The 26,557-nt window shown below is 45.0% G+C and overlaps 1 protein-coding gene across 1 annotated transcript; it reads right to left on the bottom strand.

The window, feature by feature from the left end:
• Window positions 1-19,807: 19,807 nt before the first annotated feature.
• LOC123113107 (CASP-like protein 5A3) lies at window positions 19,808-22,523 on the bottom strand. Its single transcript, XM_044534244.1, has 3 exons — window positions 21,989-22,523; window positions 20,460-20,592; window positions 19,808-20,302 (listed from the first exon to the last, which is right to left on the bottom strand). The coding sequence occupies exons 1-3, from the start codon at window positions 22,438-22,440 to the stop codon at window positions 20,099-20,101; spliced, it is 789 nt and encodes a 262-aa protein (XP_044390179.1). The 5' UTR covers window positions 22,441-22,523; the 3' UTR covers window positions 19,808-20,098.
• Window positions 22,524-26,557: the final 4,034 nt, after the last annotated feature.

The raw sequence follows: 26,557 nt of genomic DNA, 5'->3' as shown, positions 1-26,557 counted from the left end.
AGTAATGGCGCACCAGTGATGCGCCATTAATGGCCAAATTAGGTGCGCCATTAGTAGCGGTTTTTCTAGTAGTGAAAAGTTGATTTGTTCTATGCCAAGTAGTGCCATATTTCAGAAGACTTGATGTCTGGGCTGGAATACGGGGTGTTCCGGTTTCTCTGAATCGGGTGCCACAATGTGCGTGCATTCATAGGAGTGAGTGTACGCGGGCATCTTTATTTGTATTGTGTTAAAATCATGTTTTTGTGGACAATAAATCTCCTATATATTAATTATTATGCATCAACAATAGTAGAAAGATCATAAAAGTAACAGAAACTAAAACCATGTCCATACATGAGGAGCATGGGATCGTCCTCCCCATCTCTCTAAGTGGCGTTTTCATTTTAAAGCTGTGTTCTGGACAATCAAACTTGAAGTGACCCATCTCATTGCAGTTGAAACATTTATAACTTTGCTGATGCTAAATTTCTTGTGCGTCTTCTGCTTTCCACGGTCCTTGCATGTACTCCCTCCGTTCCTAAATATAAGTCTTTGGAGACATTCCACTATGGGCCACATACGGAGTAAAATAATGAACTACACTCTAAAATGCATTTATATACATCCGTATGTGGTCCATGATGAAATCTCTACAAAGACTTATATTTAGGAACGGAGAGAGTACTCGGCATGAAGAGATTGTCCGCGGTCACCACGGCGTGGGCCACACCCGCTGCCACCATCACATCCACGGGTACTATTATTGCTCCTGGGGCTAGGCATTCACTTTGGACACTCTTGAGAAAATATACTCCCTAGCAGCTTCCAAGAAATTTCCTCCACTTTTCACACCACCAAGTTTGCTAGTTCTGCTCGCCGAAGTGTACTGTTCAACCATGGCTATATTTGTTTAAGGTCAATGATGCACCACAATACGAGACATCATCATGAATCCATCTTGACAAAGACAAAATAGTACAGTGTCAAGAAACGCCTTACATTTTGAGACGAAGCGAGTATACTTTAATTTCATTTGGTATCCACTTGTGCTGATTTTTTGTTTTTTTTCTCCTACAAGCTAGCTGTTTCACCTCCGTTTCTTTCTCCTTCCGCCTTGTTTTATGTAGCGTCTGCCTCTCTTTCTTATATTTATTATAGGGATTAAATGGATAGCTACAACCTAATAAATATAAACATGAATATGCCACCAAACTTGAGCGGCGACCAATTGTTCTGTCTGTCTAAGCAATCGTCCCAAGAATTTCGTGTGCAATTTAATAACATTGTATCACCCACTGTCATGTGTACAATGGAAACAACTTATGCTGTGACTTATGTTTTCCTATCTACTTCCAAGACACTTCCTCCTTTCACACTAGCTAGGTGGTTTGTTGGCAAGAACGTGTTCAACCATTGCATTGCTATATCAAGGCAAGGCAAGACCAAAGGGGCTAGCATTGTACCATAGCATCATCAACTCATGCGGCGTCCACATACACATGTGCTACCTTTTCCCATTTTCCGTCTTTTTTCTTTGTCCCTCTCGTAATTCCTTTACCCTCACACTTCTACTGAGCTGGCTACTCTTTTTGCAGGAAGCAATTCAACATTGCAACCGTACTTCTTTTCTCTATCTATCTTCCACACTCAACGTGGACTTATATATGGGGCAGCTTCCACACGCTGGAGCGTTGGCCATGCCCTTGAAGGGTGGTTTGCTCCACAAAGTGCAACTCTTTAGTTTTCTCTATCCTCTATCCAATGCATCATCATTCATTTCACATCTCGATCTATCGTTCTAGCTCTGTCGTGCAGTACATCGTTGTTCCATCACGAAACAAAAATTAATATGTACATTGTAGTTTCACGCACCCGTCTATTTTGGTTAATTAGTTATCCCTCATGTACTGTGTTTGTACGTGAATAACTGGATATTTGCATTTTAAATAAAAAGCATGAGCGCGCCATCCAACCTACATGGCAATGTTGAAGTAATTTGTGACCATTGAAGTACTTCCGCATGATGTTAAACAACACGGTTCTACTGTTATGCCATATGATTAAAAAAAGCAATTTCATAATTTCCTTCTCTGCCTGTGGAGCGTGACTTTTAATTTTTATAAAGACAACATGCACACCTTTAGGTATGGCCATGCATATTAAAACATGTTAATTCCCTAAAAAACATGTTAATCAATGGCATCCTTCCGTTGCGGATTTATCAAATGGATTTTCATAGAATTCATAGGAATATTTTCTATAAAGCCTCTGGAACATAAGTTTGGTCTTGTTGATTTCCAGTAATTAAAATGCATTCCTATGAGGTCAGGTCCATAGTAAATAGGGCAACATATATATTTCTTAACTCTTGAGAAAAATGTTCACCCCTTGTCTAGAACAAACAACCAAACATTCATGTCTTCATTTCTTATGGAACATAAAAGATTACTGGTTCAAAACTTCATATTTATTGAGAAAGAGCTATCTCTCTATCTTTTCACTCCAATATTATAAAACCATCACTAAGAAAGAGCTATATCTCTATCTATCTATGTTCAGGTCAACATACGGCCTAATGTGGCTCTGGACAAAGCTACCCAGCTGCTAACTGTACTGCTCACACAGATGATGTGAGCCTCTATGGCAAGCTTATCGCCATCACTGGTTCCAACAGGTAGGCGGTTGTCCGTGGATGAACTCACTCCATCCTCCTGATGGGAGCATCCACCTGTCCGCATCTCGACACGCCATGCCTTCTCCACCCGGTCATTGTCTATGCGACCCTCCCAAGAATTTCGTGTGCATTTGAATAACATTATTTTCGCATGATGTTAAACATCACGGTTTTACTATTGTGCCATATGATAAAAGGCAACTTTGTAATATGCTTTTCCGAGTGCGGAGCATAATTTTATGTTTAATAAAGACATCATACACTTCTTTAGGTATGACCATGCATATAAAAATATCTTAATCATGGGCCTCCCTTGGTCGCAGAATTTTCACATGATTCTTTAGGATTTTTTAATTTAAATCCTATGGATCATAAGATCAATCTTGCCAATTTCTAGTACTTAAAATGCACTGCTATGAGCTCAGACCCATTGAAAATCTAATAAATACACCATCTTTGTATTGTCTCTACCAATTCCTCTTTTGAGAGGGCAACAAATTTCTTGATTCTTGAGAAAAGGCTCTTGACAAACCACAGACGCGGCCTGTCAGGTAGCCGCGACGTGGTTGTTTCCTATTGGCTGTCTTTGCCGAGCGTTGCTCTCGGCAAAGACGGCGCTCGGCGTATGTTGTGGGACCCGTCTGTCAGGTGGTCGACACGTGGCTTTTTCCTATTGGTTGTCTTTGTTGAGAGTTGCTCTTGACAAAGATGGAGGTCGGTGTATGTTGTGGGACCTGGCTGTCAGGTGGACGGCACATCGTTGTTTCCTATAGGCTGCCTTTGTCGAGCATTTCTCTTGGCAAAGTGGGCTCTCGGCTTACGGTGTGGGACCAACCTGTCAGGTGCTTGCAAAGTGGTTGTTTCCTATTGGCTGGCTATGCCGAGCGTCGCTCTCGGCAAAATTAGCACTCGACATACAATTTGGGACCCACTGTCAAGTGCTTGACACGTCATTGTTTTCTATTGGCTGGCTTTGCTGAGTGTCGCTCTCGGCAAAGTGAGTGCTCAACGTAAGGTGTAGGACCCCCTGTCAGCTTCTTGACACGTGGTTGTTTCTTGTTAGCTGGCTTTGCCGAGTGTCGCTCTCAGCAAAGAGACGCCATGTGGCAACCTCCGTTTCCGTCTGCCGTCCGTGAGTCCCTTTATTTTGCCCATGCGCATTGTTTAGCGATCGGCAAAGAGTTTGCCGAGTTCCATTGTTCTGTGTATCGGCAAATTTCTGTTTGCCTGAGAGGTGTACGTCAGGCGGCCTTTACCGAGAACAACTCTCTGAAAGGCTTTGCCGAGGGTTTTTGGCCCTTTGCCGAGTGTTCCTGGCACTCGGCGTAGGGTGCATTCCAACAGTGATTGATAAATAACATATATTAAGGCCAACAGTTTGTCTACACAACCCTCCCAAGAATATTGTGTGCAATTGAATAACATTATATCGCCCACCGTCATGTATACATTGGAAACAACTTATGTGGTGACTCATGTTTTCCTCTCTACTTCTAAGAGACTTCGTCCTTGGCCGCATCCATCTTTCGGATGCAGAGGCCGGGGATTATCCTTCTTAAAAAAAAGACTTTCGTCCTTTCACACTAGATGGTTTGATGGCAAGAACGTGCTCAACCCATCACATTGCTATATTAGGGCAAGGCAAGGCCAAAGCCCCCCCCCCCCCCCCCCCCCCCGCCCCCCCCAACATTGTACTATAGCATCGTTAATTCGTGCGGTGTCCACATACGCTTCTACCTTTTCTCATTTTTCGTCTTTTTCCTTTGCCCCTCTCTTATTTCCTTTTCCCTCACGCTTCTACTGAGCTGGCTACTCTTTTTTACAGGAAGCAGTTCAACATTGCAAAAGTACTTATTTTCTCTATCTATCTTCCACACTCGACGTGGACTTATATATGGGGTAGCTTCCACACGCTGGAGCGTTGGCCAATGCCCCTTGAAATGTGGTTTGGTCTACAAAGATCAATGTTTAGTTTCTTTTATCCTCTATCCAGTGCATCAGCAGTCTCTAAAATTATTGAAGACATTCTTGGGAGAAACTTCAAGTGTTCATTTCACGTCTCGATCTATATCGTTCCAGCTCTGTCGTTCAATACATCGGAGTTGACATCACGAAACAAAAAGCAATATGTACATCGTAGTTTCACGCACCCATTTATTTTGGTTAATTAGTTGCCAGTCCCTCACGTACGGCGTTCCTATGTGAATAACTAGATTACTGCATTTAAAAAGAATGGAAAGCATGAGCACTCCATCCAGCCTACGTGGCAACAATGAAGTAATTTGTGACCATCGAAGTACTTCCTCATGATGTTAAACAGCGCAGCTTTACTGTTACGCCATATGATTAAAAAAAGCAATTTCGTAATTTGCTTTTCCGTGTGTGGAGCATAATTTTTAATTTTTATAAAGACATCATGCACTTCTTTAGGTACAGCCATGCATACTGAAACATGTTAATCCCCTAAAAACATGTTAATTAAGGGCATCCTTCAGTTGTGGATTTATCAAATCGATTTTCATAGACTTCTTCGGAATTTTTGCTAAAAAGCCTCTGGATCATAAGTTTGGTCTTGTTAATTTCCAGTAATTAAAATGAATTCCTATGAGCTCAGGTCCATAGTAAATCTAATAATACACCATCTCTTAATTCTCTCACCCCATTGCTCTTCTGAGACGGCAACAAATCTCTTAAATCTTGAGAAAAATACTCACCCCTTGTCTATAAAAAACAACCAAACATTCATGTCTTCATTTCTTATGGACAATAAAAGATTACCGGTTCAAAAATTCATATTTATTGAGATCCTGCACCATCTTTTCACTCCAAGATCATAAAACCATCACTAAGAAAGAGCTATCTATCTATCTTTGGGTCAACGTACGGCCTAATATGGACTGGCCAAAGCTATCCAGCTAACTGTACTGCTCACACAGATGATGTGAGCCTCTGTGGCAAGCTTACCGCCCTTCACTGGTTCCAATAGGTAGGCGGCTGTCTGTGGATGAACTCACTCCATACTCCCGAAGGGAGCATCCACCTGTCCGCATATCGACACGCCGTGCCTTCTCCACCCGGTCATTGTCTATGCGACCCTCCCAAGAATTTCATGTGCATTTGATAACATTATTTCTGTATGATGTTACACATCACGGTTTTACTGTTATGCCATATGATAAAAAGCAATTTCGTAATATGCTCTCCGAATGCGGAGCATAATTTTAAGTTTAATAAAGACATCATGCACTTCTTTAGGTACGACCATCCGTATAAAACCATCTTAATCATGAGCCTCCCTTGGTCGCAGAATTTCACATGATTCTTTAGGATTTTTTTCCATTTAAAGCTTATGGATCATAAGATCAATCTTGTCAATTTCTAGTACTTAAAATGCATTGCTACGAGCTCAGATCCATTGAAAATCTAATAAATACACCATCTTTCTACTGTATCTACCAATTCCTCTTTTGAGAGGGCAACCAATTTCTTGATTCTTGAGAAAAGGCTCTCTCATTGTGTAGAAAAACAATCAAACATTCATGTCTTCATTTCTTATGGACCATAAATGATCACTGCTTCAAAAATTCATGTTTATTGAGATCCTACACCAGTTTTCTCTCCAAGATCATAAAACCATCACCAAGAAAGAGCTATCTATCTATCTACCTTCCGGTTTGCAGTCTAATGTGGCTCTGGCAAAAGCTATCCAGCTAACTAGTACTCACAGAGATGATGCGACCCTTCATCGCGAGCTTCTCACCCTTCTCCACTCGGTTGGACGAGCGTCAGCAGTTGCTTCCGATTGGATAGGATTACACTAATTTGTACTACCTCAATTCATTAATATAAGGTGTTTTCGCAATTCAAATTCAATGGCCTAAACATATTATATTAATGAAGAGAGGGAATATATAGCTACAATGGGATGAAATCAATTCACGGCCAAAGAATCGGTTAATCAGTTGGATCCGAAGAACGCATGTGCACGAGCGCAAAGGAGGGGGGGGGGGTGTCACATCCCTAGTTCTGGTATGCTCGAGGCTAGCTAGTCATTTGTGCATCATGTTTAAATTCCATTTAATTTTGAAATGGGGATTTGTGAAACCCTCAGTATCATTTTTGGAAATGACCCAAATAAAAATTGCTCCAAAAAGGTCCAAGAAAATGCTCATGTTGCTCTCTGAAAATATTGGTTTGATTTTTATCGCAGCTCAAAAGCAGGACACGGGAATTTCTCGGATCAAGAGAAACATTAAGAAGGGAGTTGGTGGATGTTTCTCTATGGATGATCATGGTGTTGTCTTCTTTGAGAATCGTTTGGTGCTTCCCAAGAATTAACATCTGCGACAATTGATTCTTAAGGAGGCGCATGAATCTCCTCTCACGATTCATCTCGGCAGTACTAAGATGTATCAGGACCTACGCCAGAGGTTCCGGTGGACTAGGATGAAGAGAGAAATCGCTCAGTTCATTGCCAACTGTGACGTTTGCCGTCGCGTTAAGGCAGAGCATCAGAGACCTGCTGGCACCCTTCAGCCTTTAGCTATTCCTGAGTGGAAATGGGATAAAGTTGGTATGGACTTCATCACCGGCTTTCCCAGGACCAAGAGAGGGAATAATGCTATCTTCGTAGGCTATAGAAAGTAGTACAAGGAAAAATACTATCTCTTGAATTCCTAGGGCAATTCCGGCAGCATAATGGCAGTAGAATGCTCAGAATGAGACATCCTGCTAAAAATGGAGTAGTACAACAACTCAACATCACCACTCAAGGTTCTGGGATAGTACTAAACATGCTATACCAGAAGTACTCGAAAACTGGGTATGACTCTGATCAACCAATCCTATGGGACTACGTGGCAGTAACACGTGATCCTAATAGACGGAAGAGAAAGCCTAGTTCCTTAACCCCGTAGGAAAGATAGGATGACTCAGTTCAGAAGGCCATGAGGTAAAAGGAGTAAAAAGAGCCTTACGTTCCTTCCCACAATCAATTCCCTTACATAACTAAAGAATTTCTAGACTCAACTTCGACCAGTTCAGAGAGCAACATGAGCATTTTCTTGGACCTTTTTGAAGCAATTTTTATTTGGGTCATTTCCAAAAATGATTCTGAGGGTTTCACAAATCCCCATTTCAAAATTAAATGGAATTTAAACATGATGCACAAATGACTAGCTAGCCTCGAGCATACCAGAACTAGGGATGTGACAGGGGGGGGGGGTTAGATGTTTGTTTTGGAGAAGCTGTTATTTGTTGTGGAGGTCCCCTCTTGATTTTCTACAGATCTTTAAGGGCTCCCCCCTCATCTCCGTACTCTTCTTCACATATCCTCCCAAGGACATTTCTCCCCACCTCCTCCTAGGATACTTCTTTGTGGGAACACAGTGAGGATGATGTTTGATGAGCATAAGCCATAGAATGTTTCTATTATAGAGTCAAAAGTTGGCATTTATTTTTTTTCCTTCGAGATCACAGTTACACTTTGTTGGAAGAATAAATAGTTCTTCATTTGAAGGAGTATAACACAGTTGATTCGAATGGAGCCATGACTAATGAAGATATAATAATTGGGAGGGAGAATAACTGAGAATTAGAAGCATCAAAATGCTGTTCGTCTTCTTCAGGAGCCACATGAAGCATCAAGTTTACAAGTGAGGGCCAACAACAAACTAAGAATACTACATGTTTTTGGCCATGTTAACAACTTGAGAAAAGCAATGGCACTCTACAATAAAGATAAAAGTGGAACACCATTTTTTAGCCGTTCCATTCGGCCCTTATTGCTAAATTCCTGATACCTCTTAAGCCTACATGTTACCTACTGCTTCTCATGAAACAAGTGTTGTTATGTTCTTGTGACCAACCCTTTCTCGAATTTTATTGAGGAATTGGTTCAAAAATATTGGGTTTATAAGGACATGGTATGTGTCTAGCCAAATTTACTCACCCTCTACCATGACATGGCACAATGAATGTGTAATTAGGTAGCACTAGAGACCAACCATACTATCATGATGTTTATTATTAACGTCCCATAAAAGTTAGGCCAAGATGCACTGCAAAAAAAATGCTCTATGTACATCAATACAAATAACATGTTTTTTGACTGTGAACTTAGCGTAGCGTAGATGGTTAGGTTCATTGTGGTGGAACCAACCCACCAGGGTTCAACTCCTAGACATGGCACTAGTGTTCGCATTTTTCTGAATTCATTTCAGGCTTTCTGACAATGTTCTTTCAATGGGAGGAGGCATCCCCATTGACTCTTCTCTTTGTATTATGTTAAAAACATGTTTTTGTGGAAAAAGTTCTCCAATCTATTAATATTATGCATCAAGAATAGTAGAAAGATCCTAAAAGTAACAAAACCTAAAACCATGTCCATACATGAGGAGAGTAGGATTGTCCTCCTCATCTCTCTAAGCGACGTTTTCATTTTAAAGCCGTGTTCCGGACAATCAAACTTGAAGTGACCCTTCTCATTGCAGTTGAGACATTTATAACTTTGTTGATGCCAAATTTCCTATGTGTCTTCTGCTTTCCACTGTCCTTGCACGTACTCACCATGAAGATATTGTCCGTGGTCATCACGGCGCGGGCCACACCCACTGCCACCATCACATCCACGGGTGCCATTGTTGCTCCTAGGGTTAGGCGTTCGCTTTGGACACTCTTGAGAAAATACACTCCCTAGCAGCTTTCAAGAAATTTCCTCCACTTTTCACACCACCAAGTTGGCTAGTTCTGCTCGCCGAAGTGTACTATTCAACCATGGCTATATTTGTTCAAGGTCAATGATGCACCACAATACGAGACGTCATCATGAATTCATCTAGACAGAGACAAAATAATATAGTGTCAAAAAACGCCTTACATTTTGAAACAGATGGAGTATACTTCAGTTTCATACGGTATCCACTTGCGCTTATTTTCTGTCTTTTCTCTCCTACTAGCTAGCTATTGCAGCTATTTTTCTTCCTCCTCCCACCTTGTTTTACGGAGCGTCTGCCTGTTTTCTTATATTCTTATAGCGATTAAATGGATCGTTACAGCCTAAGTATAAAACGAAAGGTGAATGTGCCACCAAACTTGTGTGGCGACCGATTGTTTCGTTTGTCTAAGCACATTGTATCACCCACTGTCATGTATACAGTGGAAATAACTTAAGTATGTGATGACTTATGTTTTTCTATCAACTTCCAGGAGTCCTCCGCCTTTCACAAAGGTGGTTTGAAGGCAAGAACGTGTTCAACCATCACATTGCTATATCAGGGCAAGGCAAGGCCAAAGGGGCCAGCATTGTACTTTTCACACTAGGTGGTTTGAAATCAATTCATGCGGCATCCAGATACATATATATACGCATACACTACCTTTTCTCATTTTTCGTTGCCCCTCTCTTAATTGCTTTTCCCTCACGCTTCTACTGAGCTGGCTACTCTTTTAATACAAGAAGCAGTTCAACATTGCAAGCGTACTTCTTTTCTCTATCTTTCTTCCACACTCGACGTGGTCCTATGTATGGGGTACCTTCCACACACTAGAGCGTTGGCCATGCCCTTGAAGGGTGGTTTGGTCCACAAAGATCATCTCTTTAGTTTCTTTTATCCTCTATCTTGTTAAATTGTGATCCAAATTATACCATATTGGACTAGACGTAGCACAGTCGACGCGTACGAGTACAACTCGTTACTTGTCCTTCAAGGACTCTCATGTATTGCCCTCTTATATACCCCATGTAGTCGCACCTCAGACGGTCTGTCGTCTCGTGCTTGTAATACTCCTCCCTCATAGTGATTGCGTCTTCGTGCGTCCGTGGTTTTCTCCCGCAAGGGTTTCCACGTAAAAATCCGTGTCTCTTTGTCTCATTTATTTTTTGTTATTATCTAACAAGTGGTATATAGAGCTGATACTAGATTTTTTGAGACGAGAGATTAGGGTTTCATCGTGTGCGCCGCCGCACGCGACCAGGCGATCCGTCCGGATCGGTTCCGCTGTGCTGTCCTACTAAGAAGCCGAGACCGACAGGATATTGATTTTCCCTACTGCGGCGCCCTACAAAGCGGTCACAGAGTCGCCGAGACCGATCAGATTATCTGCTGTCCGGTCGTGTTCGAGATTGATTTTCCGCTGCAGCTCCATCAATCAAGGCGTTCCGTACGCGTGGCAGCTCTTCTACGCGTGAAAGAAAATCGAGGCTTCAAGTCCCCAGGAGGCCAGTACTACTCACGTGGCTACGTTGCTGCTGGACTTTGCTTCAACCCGGTCACTAGTACTACTAGTTCTTGCCACGCGAAGACAAGGCTCATCTACAGTTCAGACTGTTTTATTGTTCTTTGTTCAATTGCTACGTCCACTACCTATACTACCAGGTGCTATTTATCTTATTCCGTTTGATCCGCATATTAAATTCTCTCAAGAATTTTTCTACGGCTTGTACTACTTTGTACACACAGATTTATCTACTCATGGCTTTCATGAAGTACGATCTTCCGCTGGTGGACTGTGACGCAACGTTTACCCTATGGCAAGTCAAGATGCAGGCATTGTTGGCACAGTCCGACTATGATGAAGCACTTGATAGTTTTGGGAAGAACAGAATTCAAGACTGGACTGATGAGGAGAAAAGAATTGATTGTAAGGCTTTGTCACAAATTCAACTCCATTTGCATAATAATATTCTGCAGGAAGTTTTGAGCGAGAAAACTGCCGCCACTCTATGGTTAAAGCTGAAAGGGATTTGCATGACGAAAGATCTCACCAGTAAGATGCATCTGAAGCAAAAATTATTCCTGCACAGGTTACCCGAGGGAGGTGATGTTTTGAATCATATTTCAGAATTTAAAGAGATCATATCTGATATTGCTGCAATGGAGGTTAAGTATGAAGAGGAAGATACTGCTTTAATGTTACTTTGTTCACTGCCAAGTTCTTATACCAATTTTAGAGACACCATATGTTATACAGTCGTGATACTCTCACACTTAATGAAGTTTATGAAGTTTTGAACTCTAAGGAGAAGATGAAATTAATGGTGTTTCATGATGGTTCGAGTTCATCCTAAGCCGAGGTTATCTGTTCGTGGCAGGACAAAGGAGAAGAACCCCAATAATGGAAACAGAGACAAAAGTAAAAACGGCTACAGGGGTCGGTCGCAATCCAGAGACAAGAAGTATTGCAGATATTGCAAGAGAGATGGGCATGACATCTCAGAGTGTTTCAAGTTGCAGAATAAAGAAAAGACGAAAGGTAGCAAACAAGGTGACAATTCTGCTAACGTTGATCGTCATGATAGTTCCGATGATGCTCTTGTCGTTATTGCTGGATGTGCTGAGACCAAAGATGAGTGGGTACTTGACACTGCATGCACTTTTCATATGTGTCCACATAGAGATTGGTTTAATACTTTTGATTCCACTACTTTTGCTGGTTCTGTTTTGGGTTTTGATAATTCATCATGCAAGATTGAAGGCATAGGTTCTATTCGAATCAAGATGTTTGATGGCATAATCAGAACTTTGACAGATGTTCGGTATATTCCGAAGATGAAAAGAAATCTTATTTCTATGAGTGCACTTGATGCAAAGGGATACAAGTATTCAGGTGGAGATAGTGTTTTGAAGGTCACCAAAGGCTCCCTTATTGTCATGAAAGGTGATTTAAATTCGACCAATGGTCTTTATTACCTTCGAGGTTCTACAGTTTCAGGTAACGCTACTCTAGTTATTTCAAAGAATTCTGATTTTGATGCTGCTAACCTTTGGCATATGCGTCTTGGACATATGAGTGAACTTGGTTTAGCATAGTTAAACAAGAGAGGTCTCCTTGATGGATATGAACCTGGTAAATTGAAATTTTGTGAGCACTGTATCTTCGGCAAGCACAAGAGGGTGAAGTTCAATACTTCGACCCATACAACTGAAGATATTCTTGATTATGTGCATTCTGATTTATGGAGACCATCTCGCAAGAAGTCACTAGGTGGTGCAAGTTACATGCTGACTATTATTGATGATTATTCGAGAAAAGTTTGGCCTTATTTCTTGAAGCATAAATATGAAGCATTCTTAGCATTTAAGGAGTGGAAGATTATGATTGAGAGGCAAACTAAAAGGAAGGTAAAGATACTTCGCACTGATAATGGTATGGAATTCTGTTCTAAGAAATTTAAGAATTATTGCAAGTCTGAAGGCATTGTCAGACATTACATCGTTCCTTATACTCCTCAACAAAACGGTGTTGCTGAGCGTATGAACATGACCATTATTTCCAGAGCCCGTTGCATGTTGTCCAATGCAGGTTTGCATAGGCGTTTTTGGGCCAAGGCTGCTTCCACTGCTTGTTATCTTATTAACCGTTCACCATCTATTGCTCTTAATAAGAAAACTCCAATTGAGGTATGGTCTGGTTCACTTGCTGATTATTCACAGTTGAGAGTTTTTGGTTGCACTACTTATGCTCATGTTGATAATGGAAAGTTGGAGTCTAGGGCTGTTAAGTGCATCTTTCTTGGTTATAAGTCTGGTGTTAAAGGTTTTAAATTGTGGAATCCTGAAACCCAGAAGGTTGTTATTAGCAGAAATGTTATCTTTAATGAAACTGCTATGTTACATGATGTTTCATCTACTAATGTTCCTGTTGAGAGTGAACAACAGCCTACTATTCAGCAGCCTACTGTTCAGGTGGACCATGTTATTGATTCAGGTGATACATCTGGTAATGAAATTGTTGCACATGTTGAACCCGTCGTTCATGATGAACATGTCACTCCCACTCCAAATCAGTCTATTGTTCCACCCAGTTGGAATCTTGCACGTGACAGAGTTAGACGGGGTATTAATAAACCTGACAGGTTAATTGAAGAGTGCAATATTGTTTCTTTTGCTTTATCTATTGCAGAGGAAATTGAAGGTAATTCTGAGCCTTCTTCATATTCCGAGGCTATTATTCTGGTGATAGTAATAAGTGGATGACCGCTATGCATGATGAGATGGAATCACTTGAAAAGAATGGCACTTGGGATTTAGTAACATTGCCTAGAGAGAAGAAATCTATTCGTTGCAAGTGGGTTTTCAAGAGGAAAGAAGGTGCTTCTCCTAATGATGAGACAAGATATAAAGCAAGGTTAGTTGCTAAAGGTTATAGCCAGATTTCAGGTATTGACTATAACGAAGTCTTTTCTCCTGTTGTGAAGCATAGCTCTATTCGCACTTTACTCAGTATTGTTGCAATGCATGATCTTGAGCTTGAACAATTGGATGTTAAAACTGCATTCTTACATGGAGAATTAGAAGAGGATATTTATATGGAACAACCTGAAGGTTTTGTTATTCCTGGAAAAGTAAAGCTTGTCTGCAAGTTAAAGAAATCTCTTTATGGATTGAAGCAATCCCCTATATAGTGGTACAAGAGATTTGACACCTTTATGCTCTCTCAAGGTTTCAAAAGGTCTAATTATGATAGTTGTGTTTATTTGAAAACTGTCAATGGTTCAACTATTTATTTGCTCCTTTATGTTGATGATATGCTTATTGCTGCAAAGAGTATGTCAGAGATTAATGAACTAAAGAAGCAATTGAGTAATGAATTTGAGATGAAGGATTTGGGTGCAGCAAAGAAAATTCTTGGAATGGAAATATCCAGAGATAGATCGTCTGGAAAAGTATATCTAAGTCAGAAGGGATATATTGATAAAGTTCTTCATTGTTTTAATATGCATAATGCCAAGCCGGTGAGTACACCGTTAGCTGCACACTTCAAATTGTCATCAGCTTTATGTCCTAAGTCAGATGCAGATATTGAGTACATGTCTAGAGTTCCCTATTCAAGTGTAGTTGGTTCACTTATGTATGACATGGTTTGTTCTCGTCCTGACTTATCATATGCATTGAGTGTTGTCAGTAGATACTAGCTAATCCTGGAAAAGAGTATTGGAAAGCAGTTCAGTGGATTTTCAGATACCTACGTGGTACTTCTAATGCTTATTTACAGTTTGGGAAAACTGGAGATGGACTTGTTGGTTTTGTTGATTCTGATTTTGCTGGTGATTTGGATAAGAGAAGATCACTCACAGGTTATGTTTTCATCATCGGTGGTTGTGCTGTGAGTTGGAAAGCAACTTTGTAGTCTATTGTGGCTTGTTCCACTACTGATGCCGAGTATATGGCTATTTCTGAGGCATGCAAAGAAGCTATCTGGTTGAAAGGTTTGTATACTGAGCTTTGTGGAGATTCATCTTGCCCTACCATGTTTAGTGACAGTCAAAGTGCTATATATCTTACCAAGAATCCAATGTACCATGAGAGAACAAAGCACATTGATATCAGATATCACTATATTCGAGATGTTGTTGCTGAAGGTGATTTGAAGGTATGCAAGATAAGTACTCATGATAATCCTGCTGATATGATGAAAAAGCCAGTTCCGACCAATAAATTTGAGCTTTGCTCAAGTTTAGTTGGTATTTCTCACTAGTCCTATGGACTTTGACGCACAAGGTGTATGCTGATTTGGATGGAGTTATCTACTTTCTTCGACTACTTGGGAGAATTTGGATCAAGGTGGAGATTGTTAAATTGTTATCCAAATTATACCATGTTGGACTAGACTTAGTACAACCGGTATGGGCCTTTGCGTTGACGTTGACATCGACGCGTACGAGTACAACTCGTTTACTTGTCCTCCAAGGACTCTCATGTATTGCCCTCTTATATAACCCATGTAGTCGCACCTCAGACGGTCTGTCGTCTCGTGCTTGTAATACTCCTCCCTCATAGTGATTGCGCCTTCGTGCGTCCGTGGTTTTATTCCGCAAGGGTTTTCACGTAAAAATTCGTGTCTCTTTGTCTCATTTATTTTTCCTTATTATCTAACATATCTAATGCATCAGCAGCCTCTCAAATTATTGAAGACACTCTTCGGAGAAACTTCATGTATTCATTTCACGTCTCGATCTATCGTTCTAGCTCAGTCGTTCAATTCATCGTAGTTCCATCACGGAATAAAAATAATATGTACATTGTAGTTTCACGCACCCGTCTATTTTGGTTAATTAGTTATCCCTCATGCACGGGGTTCCTACGTGAATAACTAGATATTTGCATTTTAAATAACGGAAAGCATGAGCACGCCATCCAACCTACGTGGCAACATTGAAGTAATTTATGACCATTGAAGTACTTCCGCATGATGTTAAACAACGCGGTGTTACTGTTAAGCCTCCAGGGGGCGACTCGGGCGCCCCAACCGCCGCCGCCCTCGATCCCCTTCTTCCCCGCCGCCGCCGAAGGAGGCCAGCGAGCGAAGCTCGCCCGGCGGACGGCGGGCCTTCCTCCTTTCTTCACAAGGGGATCCTCTGGCTAAGATGCATCGGTGTCCCTGGGCGTACAGCATGGAGGCGGAGTTGGCGCGCTCGGGCGACGGCCCGATGGGATCCCGGCGGCGCTGCGGGGGCTGGCAGCGGCGGACCTGGGGTTTCCCGCCCCAGATCGGTTCTCCTTCGGGTGGTCGGGCTCGGGCGCCGTCCGGCGGTCCTAAGCGGTGGTGGGCGCTCGCGTTGGCTATCCTTCTTCACCGATCTGATTGGGGGCGGTCGAAGGCGTTGGCGTGATGCTGGATCCGAGCACGGTGATGGCGTCATCCCCTTCAGGGATGACGGTCGGGTGGTGGGTCCTTGTGGCGGCGTCGGTGGCGGCGGATCTTGGGATCCCGCTCCCGGGGACGTTGCAGGACACGGCGGCCCGTGCACGAGAGATGAAGCTTCTTCGAACAGATCTGAGTGAAAACTTGCTTTTGACTACTGCAAAGGCCGGCGGTGGCGGCACTGTCTGTGTCGTTCCCTTCTTGAAGGCATCGCCGTGGAGAAGTTCAAGGTCACTCTCTGCTACCTCCGGGGGAAACCCTAGATCAGTTGATCGGATGATGGTGGCGCTCTGGTGTCTTTTCCCCCTTGGGGGCATCATTCATGGAGGTACACACGGGCTCGAAGAACAGAGGACGGTTTCTTTGGTGGAGTGGTACTTCATCTTATACATTGATGGCGGCAGATCTTGGCGGCGTGGCGCTGTGGAGATTCGGAGTCCGATGCGCGGAGATGAACTCGCGCAGGGAGGTGGCGCTGTCTGGCGTTGTGGTGGCGTCGACGGCAGTTAGACCGGACAAGGTTGATGTAGCAGTACAACACTGAAGATGGATTGGTGGCAGGTGGCTGCGGCGGCCTCATACCCGGCAGGCGTCCTGGTTGAGGGGTGCGCCGGACTGGTAGGTGCCCCATACCCGGCAGGCGTCCTGATTGGGACCTCAGGTCTTAGATGTTTAGGTTTGGCTACGATGTTTGTTTGGTATTAGGCCCAGACTATCTGCGCCCCTTCATCAATTGAATAGGTGTAGCGATAGTTGTTGCTTAGACGGTGGATTTAGTCTTGCTGTTGTATGGCTTTGTAAGGTCTTCTGAGAATAATTAATAAAGTGGCCGTATGCATCGCCCAGATGCAGAGGCCGGGAGTCATCCTCTTTTTCTAAAAAAACTGTTAAGCCATATGATTAAAAAAAGTAATTTCGTAATTTGTTTCTCTATGTGCGGAGCATAATTTTTAATTTTTGTAAATACATCATGAACTTCTTTAGGTACGGCCATGCATATTAAAACATGTTAATCAAGGGCATCCTTTGGTCGCGGATTTTCAAATGGATTTTCATAGAATTTTTAGGAATTTCAAGTTCGGTCTTGTAAACTTCTAGTAATTGTAATGCATTCTTATGAGCTCAGGTCCATAGGAAAAAAAAGACCATCTCCTCTATTATCTCTCCTCATTCCTTTGGAGAGGCGGCACAAAATCTCTTGATTATTGAGAAAATGCTCTCCCTCTGTCTAGAATCAAACACTCTTGTCTTCATTTCTTATGGGCTACAAACGGTCACTGATTCAAAATTTCAAGTTTATTGATTTCATAAACCATTTTTTCACACCAAGATTATAAAACCATCACCAAGAAAGTGCTATCTATCTATCTACCTTCAGGTCACCAACCTGAAGTGACTCTGGCAAAAGCTATCTAGCTAACTACTGCTCACATTTTTTTTTCCGAAAAGGATGACCCCCGGCCTCTACATCAGGGTGATGCATGCAGCCATTTTATTAATTATTCATCAAGACCTAATAAAGTAATACATCAATATGTATGAAACCGGGGTATCCGGATGTGGAATGCTTTTTTGAGGGGTGACCGATCATTGTCCGTGGACGCATCCGGGCGCGTTCGGGAGCGTTTGAGGGGTTGGATCTGCCAAGTCCGGTTGTAGATGCTCTTAGTTACCATTATGCAAGAACTACATTATCAGATACTGAAATGACATTTTGTATATTGATTCTCTTAAAGCTTACTAACATGTCAAAAAATTGCCTTCTACTCCCTCCGTTTCTAAATATTTGTCTTTTTAGAGATTTCAAATGGACTACCACATACGGATGTATATAGACATATTTTAAAGTGTAGATTTAGTTATTTTGCTCCATATGTAGTCACTTGTTGAAATATCTAGAAAGACAATTTTTTAGGAACAGAGGGAGTAATTTATAGAATGATGAAAAGTACTGTTACAGCGAGACTGGCTACCATTTGCCTTTGGAATGTTTACAAGTACAAAATGGTATACAAAACAAGAGAACAAGACCAAGCAAACAAAGGTGTTGGCTGAGACGTCCACGCCAGGTGGCCCAAAACATTATGTTACTTACAGGAGTTGTGTACCAATGGAGGATGAAGAGAAGTTATCTATTCTTGGTTTCAGGGTATTGATATTATTAAAACCTTTTTCAGTTATTACTATAAAGAAAAAAAATATTGCATGAGGTATCACCCCCTACCATCGGTTTCTTGTTCCTGTAGCATTTGGTTCTTAATGTAAAGATTGCATGATGTATTACCCTTGCCATCAATTTCTTGTTCCTATAGCATAGTCTTCGGCTAAAAAGTCTAATAAACTGTGAAATATCTTACAAAAATTGTTGAGAAAGTGACAATCTTGTGTAAGTGTTTTTTCTTCTTCAGAACTGGGCTTTTATCTCACACATAAGCGAGAGTGAATACACAGATCTTTTGTTCGGTTTGTGGCAGTGGATTTCGGAGGGATGAAATGCAGACTGTGCTTCTGTGAATCCCAGTTACTTCTGAAGATTGAAACTTCTACTTCTCCAGTTAAAACTTAAAGGCTGCTTATGTACTCTTAGCTTAGGAAAGTGAACCATATGTTCTGCTTGTCGTAAAACTGACATGATTGTTACTAGTCACATCACATTTCTTGATAACCTGATTTCTTCTCGGTTTTCATTTATTGTTATCTTCACAGTTATCCAAGACGAGTTTTACATCAATTTTTGCATGTGAGTCTGAATCCCAAAGCATGTCCTTTGCAGGTCCTCATGGTTGGAATGCTGCTGGTAAGTGGGCCATTCAGGTATTACCAGAAAAGGCAGGCAAGTCTAATGCAAGGGGTTTCAAGAAACCCGACGAACCCTCCTAGGTTTGAGCATGGACCAGTTAAAGTGATTCGATCATCGCTCGTGATGATTCGTCGTGCCATTTTGGTTTTGCTGTTTACCTTTTGCCATTGTAATGCATCTTCTCCACAAATGTACCTGCAGAGGAAGCTTCTGACAGGAGTAGAAACCACAGTGGCTAGCCTTCTTACATTTGTGCCGCCTTGGATTGAATTCATGAATCAAATCTTTTGTATCATACTATGTAACAAATTGTGCTTTTTCTTCATCACACCAGCAGATTTCCCTGACTGAGTAAGAACATTTTCAGTCTCAGCTTCATTGCGGAAGTCGGGTTGTCATGAACCGGTATCTTAGCCTTCAGATTCCATTTTGTTCAGATCAGCACAGCAGCAAATGCCTTGTAAGATGGTTTTCAGCCGAAAATTGATCTACTGGCATCAACATCTATTGGCACTAACATCCTGAGAAAAAACTCTGACCAATGGGGACTAACATACCAAGGCCCTGAGATTTCTATTTACAAGAACAACCAAGGGCCTACTGAATAAATTGATAATCAGGTGCTTGTAAGCGACAATGGCGCTATACAAGTAATCTCAGGGCCTAAGATCCAGATATCCATAAAAAACACAAAATAGAATCGGATATAATATCTCATCAGCAACCTTGAGCTCTACAAAGTAGCCCATTAGTTAGTTCATCTCCAGTTCACAACCACCAGCCCAGCCTCACATAATAAGAAGGCATACATGCATACGCTGCAGAAAATAAAATGCAGAGCTTCACAACCACCCTTCCGAGCATCAAAGCTATTCCCTAATTACTACAGAAATGTCGATAATATACGCTATTCGACGAACATATGTCCATCGCATCTCGGTCGTAAGTACAATTATATAATTAGATGTGCCACCTAGTTCGTCAAACAGCCCCACAAACTACGCCCTCTGCACTCGGTAGACCGCCGTCATGAGGTTAAAGAGGCAGGATGGCGCGATAGCGAACCAGGTGAAGAAAGCCATGGAGGTGGAGGCCATGAAGCTCGGGCAGTGGTTCTCCGCGCACATCATCAGGTCGTTGTTGATGAGAATGGTGATGCCTGCCGATCCGCTCGCTGCAGCAAAGGTCAGTGCTCCAGTGACCTGCAGATGAACATGAGAAAATACTTTGCTTGTTCAGGTATGTGAAATATTTTTAGTGTAGGGAGTCCAAGGGAACGACAGATGGCTGTTTCCTTTGAGGTGCCTGAGAAAATGTTGGCTGTTTCCTTTGAGGTGCCTGAGAAAATGTGCGACTTACCCAGTCCCCAATGGAATATATGGTGGTAGCTCGAGGTGTCCGGAAGGCGCGCTTGACAAGAAGTGCATAGACGTCAACGGCGGCCAGAGCAAGGCTCCACAGGCATTGCAAAGCCTCTGCTGTTACGAGGAGGCTGCTCAAAAGAACAACAGTGAGTTCAGTAATCGATCCCCTGTTCCGAGTTCTGAAAGCAACATCCTAAGTCTAATTGCATCAAAGATATAAGATAAGATACACTGCATACTAGTACTTTTGTTTCGTGTGGTTGTCAATGCTATCCCCAACACTGGCGAAATGTAGATCTTAATATGTTCTCCTCCAAGTAGTATGAATATATTTAGTCAGTGTCCATTAATCACACTGTTCTGAATTCCAACAACCAGAATGCTAATAAAACCTATCGGCATATCCAAGAAAGACAGCTGAGATGATATCACGGAGAACATGACCATGTCACCATCTGATTTGCATTGCCTCTTTCAGGAATGCTAGACTAATCGTAAAACACTGGATGCACAGTATGTATATATGTATGCACAGTACACGGTTGTCCATTACAATCACACTATTCCGAATTCCCGTAACCAGAATGGCGGAGTGTGAAGCAAACTTATCAGCATGCCAACTGAAATGCTCTGTGGCGAATGCCCGGGAAACTAGGCATGCAAACATCAAACTAGGGAGCAAAACAGAAAGAAGGCTCAAGCTCATTGCTGTATCCAAGAAGACAGCTGAGTTGATACCACAGAGAACATGGCCATGTCAACATCTAATTGCATTGCCTCTTTCAGAATGCCAAGCCAAATCAAAGGGCGTGAAAGTATCGAAATGCTGCGAACAGATACGAGCATCTGTCTTTGCAGAATTAAGACTACAAGAAAGCACACAATAATAACTTATGGTGGAAAGTCCGCACTATTTGCAAGTTGGAGTATGTGCTTGTAAGATTCCTTCAGCTTGGATGTGAAATACGAGTACTTAGTACGTAGTAATCAGCATTTTATAAAAAAGAAAACAGTACTCTTGCTTGCTAGTCCTGATCACTGCCGAGTTAATTCTACATGGCATGGTGTTGTTTTACTAAGTTTAAGAAGTGGTTCTTGTTTGGTGAATTGGCATGGTGCTAAAATTCTGTGTTGATGCTTGCTAGTTATGTGTCAACAGAAACCCTGAACCTGAAACTGAAATCATCCCAATTTTGTTACTGTGTGGTACTACTAAGACCAAAAGGAATTCAAGGGAAGATAAAAAACCATCCCAATTCCAACCATGTAACTACAGAAGCACTACTAACAGGTGAGCAGACAGGGTCTAGAAATTTGGGCAGCTAATATGGATGAATCCCTGAATTCTTTCTTAGCTGAAATTGAGAAAACCCCAGCTCACAGGGCATCTGTTCCGAAATTGGCAACGAGGGATCGATCTGCTTTCAGTGCTACTGTAAATGAGAAATGGCAGCCGGGCCGTGGATCGAGACCCTAGGGGGTTGGGGGGAGAAAGAAGATGTGGAGAGGGAAGGGGGCACTAACCGGAAGGCGGTGACCTCGCTGAAGTCGTCGGTGGAGGCCATGAAGCCCATGGCGGCGGCCGCGAGGAGCGCCTGCACGAGGCGGGTGCCGAGCCCCCAGCGCGTGCCCGGCGCCCCCATCAGGTCCACCATCACCACCCCGGGCGGCGGCGCGTTCGCGTTCGCGTCCTCCACCTCCGCCGCCGCAGCCGGAGCCGGAGCCGGGGCCACCGCCTGCCCCTGTCCGTCTGCCGCCGCAGCCGGGGCCACCTCCTGTATCTCTCCCTCTGCCGCCGGGGCCGGGGCCGGAGCCGGAGCTGGAGCCGGAGCCGGAGCCGGGGGCGGGCCTTGTCCCTGCGGCTGCGGCGGCGCATCCGGAACGGGAGGCGGCGGAGCCGGGTGGACGACCGGATGGCTGGCCCGCGGGAGCTGGACGGCGCCGCCGTGCGCGAGCCACCCCAAAATGTTCTGCATTGCGCGGTCGGCTAGAGGAGTCAGAGGCACCACGCGGCCGGCCGGCTGGCCGGGGTTTTGGGGGATTTATGTGTGTGGGGGGGGGGGGGGGGGGGGGGGGGGGGGGGGGGGGGGGGGGGGGGGGGGGGGGGGAGCAGGGACGGGGCCGGCAGGAGCACGAGCGCGTAGGCCCCGCCGCCGCCAAGGAGGTTTCTTGTGAGAGTTAAGTGAGCGAGCTTGCTCTGGCTCGGTTGTTTCGTACACTCTGCGTGGGGCCGGCCTTGACTTGGCCCGTCCGATCTTGCCAGGCAACTTCCGAGAAGCTCACCCTCCTTCACGCCTATGGGCAAGCAAAACCGTGTTCGTGTTCGACCATGGACATATGCCTCGCACCAAAGCACAGGCCAAACACGGCAATGCCGTACGGCAGCATCATGGATCCGCCTAGGCAGTGCATTACTTTCACTCAATCTCTTTACTATTTTCCTTTTCTATTTGTGTTGACCTACCTTTCCTAGACCATGTTTATATTCTAACAAAGAAGTAGCGATTTCTTTTTTTTTTGCGAGTAAGTAACTAACAATCATCCGCAACCCGGGTTTTTAATCATAAATTGGCCAATTAATCTATTTTATTGGCCAATTAATCTATTTTATTGGCCGGCCATTAATTGGTCATTTTTTTTGCAAGTCCCAGGCTTCAAGCAGTAATAAAGTAAAAATGGTAACAATCATCCGTGTGTGCTCTAAGCATTCAAATAGGACAGCACTACAACAGTATATAACAACAACACTACATCACGGTGGGTGGCGGCAGCGAGCATCATCGCTCGCTCGCTGGTGTCTTCCTAGTGGAGGAAAAGGGGTGGTACCGTTCTTCTATTGTCGGAGGAAGGGTGCCGACGACAAGCATCATCGGCCGTCAGCGTCTTCCTTGTGGAGGAAGGGATGGCGCTACTCTGGTGCTGCTAGACAAAGGGGTGGTGCAGCCCTCCTCAACAAATTTCCTTCACAAATTGATCCAAGGCTAGGGGGAGGCACATCCCCAGCAGGCTCATCACCCAAGTGGTGAGCATGCTTCTGAGGTTCATCAGCTTCAAGCTGAGGGACCAATGCAGGCGCTTGGAGGAGCGGATGGTCGAGCGGGACAACCAGATAGCCCAGCTGCAGGCCGAATGGTTGATGTGTATGCGGACAAATTGTGATCCTCTCCTCGACCGCCGAACATCATCGTTGAAAATCATGCCTAAAAACGGTGTCAAAGTCATCGTCGTCTTCTTCCTCCTCTTTGGCTGACGACGAGTCCTCCAACGCCATCTCCCCCAACCTCTTCATCTACAATCCAAACGGTTTGGTTCAATCCAAACGGCTCGGTTCAAAGAGAAACAAACAAAAAAACTCACCTAGGCAACGCTTCGAACACTTGGGGTGCGGTGGTGGTGCAAAAGCCGACCGACGTGGTTAGGACCGAACGGGCGAGCGGGTGACTTGCAGCGGAGCGCAAGCAAGGTGAGATGCGGCGACCGCTAGAAAAAGAAGAAACTCAAGAGAAGACGGACGAATCAATAATGGCGACGGCGACATCGTTTCACCTTGATTCCGGCGATGGCGAGGGGGGCCAACAGGCCGGCCGATGGGCAGAATGGCGGCGGAGGGCAAGTGATGGAACTAATTAGTGGCGAGGCCGGTGGAGGACCGATGGGAGGCACGCCGACGAAGATGCAGTGGCGGCGCGGACGCGAGGGAGAGCCGCAAGGTTTTACTCGGCCGCATATCGGTGAAGTAAAATAGGATTTTCTTTTTAGAGCCGGACTAAAAATATACTCCGCTAACCGCGGATAGGGGAACAGCTAGGTGATAGTTAGTGGACTAAAATCGAAATTTTACTCCACAAACCGGTTATAGGGGATCGGTTAGAAATACCCTAGCCCCGTCCTTAAAGGCCTCCATGCATAAGAAATACCCTAGGGGATCGGCACTTATCAAGATGGCTCCCCTTCCCCCTCCCTCCTCCTTCCCCTGGCTCCCCCCTCTTGACCGCGACGCCGGCTTGATCCTTCCCCTCTCCCTCTGACGGTCCTTGCCCCCTCGCCTGGGCCTCCCTCCCTGGTCCTTGCTCCCCTCGCTACGTCGGCTCCTCCCACCCATTCTCCTCGGCCCTCCTCCCCTGGTTCGTGACTCCGCAACAAGTTCTGGGCGCTGGCTGATGGCGATGATCGGTCCAAATCTGAGCCCGAGCCCTTTCTCAGCTCCCCGGTTCTCCTTCGTGGTGCCACGGCGGGGATGGAGGTGGTGGCGCCGGCGCGGACTCGGAAGTTTGCCCCAGGTGGCTGTGGCAGATTGGCCTTCTCCTCCTCGTCGGATGCATCTGGTTGGATTCATGTTGGTTGTCGTCGGAGACCGTCGTGGGCGATGCTTGCACCCTCGCTGGAGCGTGGGGTGCTGGGCACGAGTCCTGGTTTTGGTGGCCCCGTGGCGGGCTTGTCCTGTTCCCCATCGTCTATGTCGCCAGCGGTGGGTTTTGTGGTGTGGCTGCGCTCGCAGTCGGTGGCGGCGGTGGCCTCGTTGCCAACCCTAGATAGGGTGTCTGGCCAGACGTCTTCTGGGCCTCCGGTGCGGGCCTCCCCGCCCCTGGGCCTTTTGGGTCACCCCTGCTCTCCTCTGCTTCTGCTTTTCCCCCGTTACCTGGTCTGGACTTTGGGTCGCGGTCGGCTCAACCCTCAACCCCTCCTGTCTGGCCTGGCCTGCTTGGGTGCACCCGACCTGGCTCGATCTGGCTATTTATGAGTCCGCAAGGGTTCACTTCCCCCTTCCTAGGGTTTCCTGCTTCCTCCTTTGACATTGGTCACATCCGCTTCTCCATCCGCCATCGTAGATCTCCTCTTCCCCCCCCTCTCCTGATCCTTTGCGGTCGTGATTTCCATGGATCGGCTGCGTGGCTCGTCGAGTGACGCTGTTAGTTGATTGCGCTGTGGTTCTTGAGCTTGAGGCAGCGCTCTGTTCCAAGCTCGAGGCGGGCCAGGCGACCCGCAAGCAGGTGCCTCGTGAGTGCGAGGCCTGGGTGGCGGGGCCCGAGTGGCTCCAGCGCGATGAGTGGGCTCGCTCTGCAGCGGCTTCGGGTTCGAAGGAGCCCAAATCTGGTGGCTCCGGCTCCGCTCCCCGCCCCCTCCTCCTCCCCCCGTGGCCTGCTAGCTCCGGTTCATGGCCCCGACTGTGCGACGGGGTCCTCCTCGGGGTTTGGTGGTTGGCCGCTGCCGCGCGGTGGCCATGGATCTGGCTCCTTTAGGCATCGCCCCCCTTATGGTCTTGGCGCGTCTTCGGCTGGCCATGGGGATGTGATACTTCCTCCCCCCACCCGCCCGTCCTCCTCCTAATATCCAACATTCTAATCCCAATCCCAACCTCACTTGCTTCGCTTGCCACCAATCAGGTCACTTCTAGTCTCGATGCTTCAATCCTCCTTTCCGCCTCATCTACAGGGAGGAGGGACACCCACACCACTACTTTCACTCTCCCTCTTAACCGACTGGTGGTCTCCGTCAAGGCCGCATCCAAAGGCTCCAAGGTAATTGCCCCGCTCTCTGATGTGTGGGTGCTGGTCGATGACGTTCCTCCTACCTTGCGCTCCTCTGAGTTCATGATGGACTTTGGTGTGTTCATTGGCAAACCTATAATGGTAGATCATGAATCCCTTCAAGTCCTTGGCCCCGTCCGTCTCAGAGCCTGGTGTGTCGATCCCCTTTGTGTCCATGGTGTCGTCAACGTCTTCCCCTCGGCTGATGGTTTCCATCTTCGCGTCCGCGTCGAGGACGGGGCAAATTCCCAAGCTCCTCCTCCTTCCCCTCCACACAGACCTTCTCCATTTGACCAGCATAGGGGGATGGCAATGGTGCACTGAAACCAAGCGGGTGTAACGATATGGGCACGCTCAAACGCGAGTGTAACGATATGGGCACGCTAATGGCGGCTCTAGTTAAGTACGCTGATTCTCATAGTACCAAGGATCCCGAGTCTGATGATGACAAGGCAAGGAAGGGAAAGAAGAACGGCAACGGTAAGGGCCCTCAGCGCAACCCGAAAAATCAAGGAGGTAATAAACGTAAGGCTGACGACAGCTTGGATTTCATGGCTAACACCAG

This window comes from Triticum aestivum, chromosome 5B (assembly GCF_018294505.1).
Source record: "Triticum aestivum cultivar Chinese Spring chromosome 5B, IWGSC CS RefSeq v2.1, whole genome shotgun sequence".
NCBI lineage: Eukaryota > Viridiplantae > Streptophyta > Magnoliopsida > Poales > Poaceae > Triticum > Triticum aestivum.
This window is presented reverse-complemented; position numbering and strand designations above follow the sequence as displayed.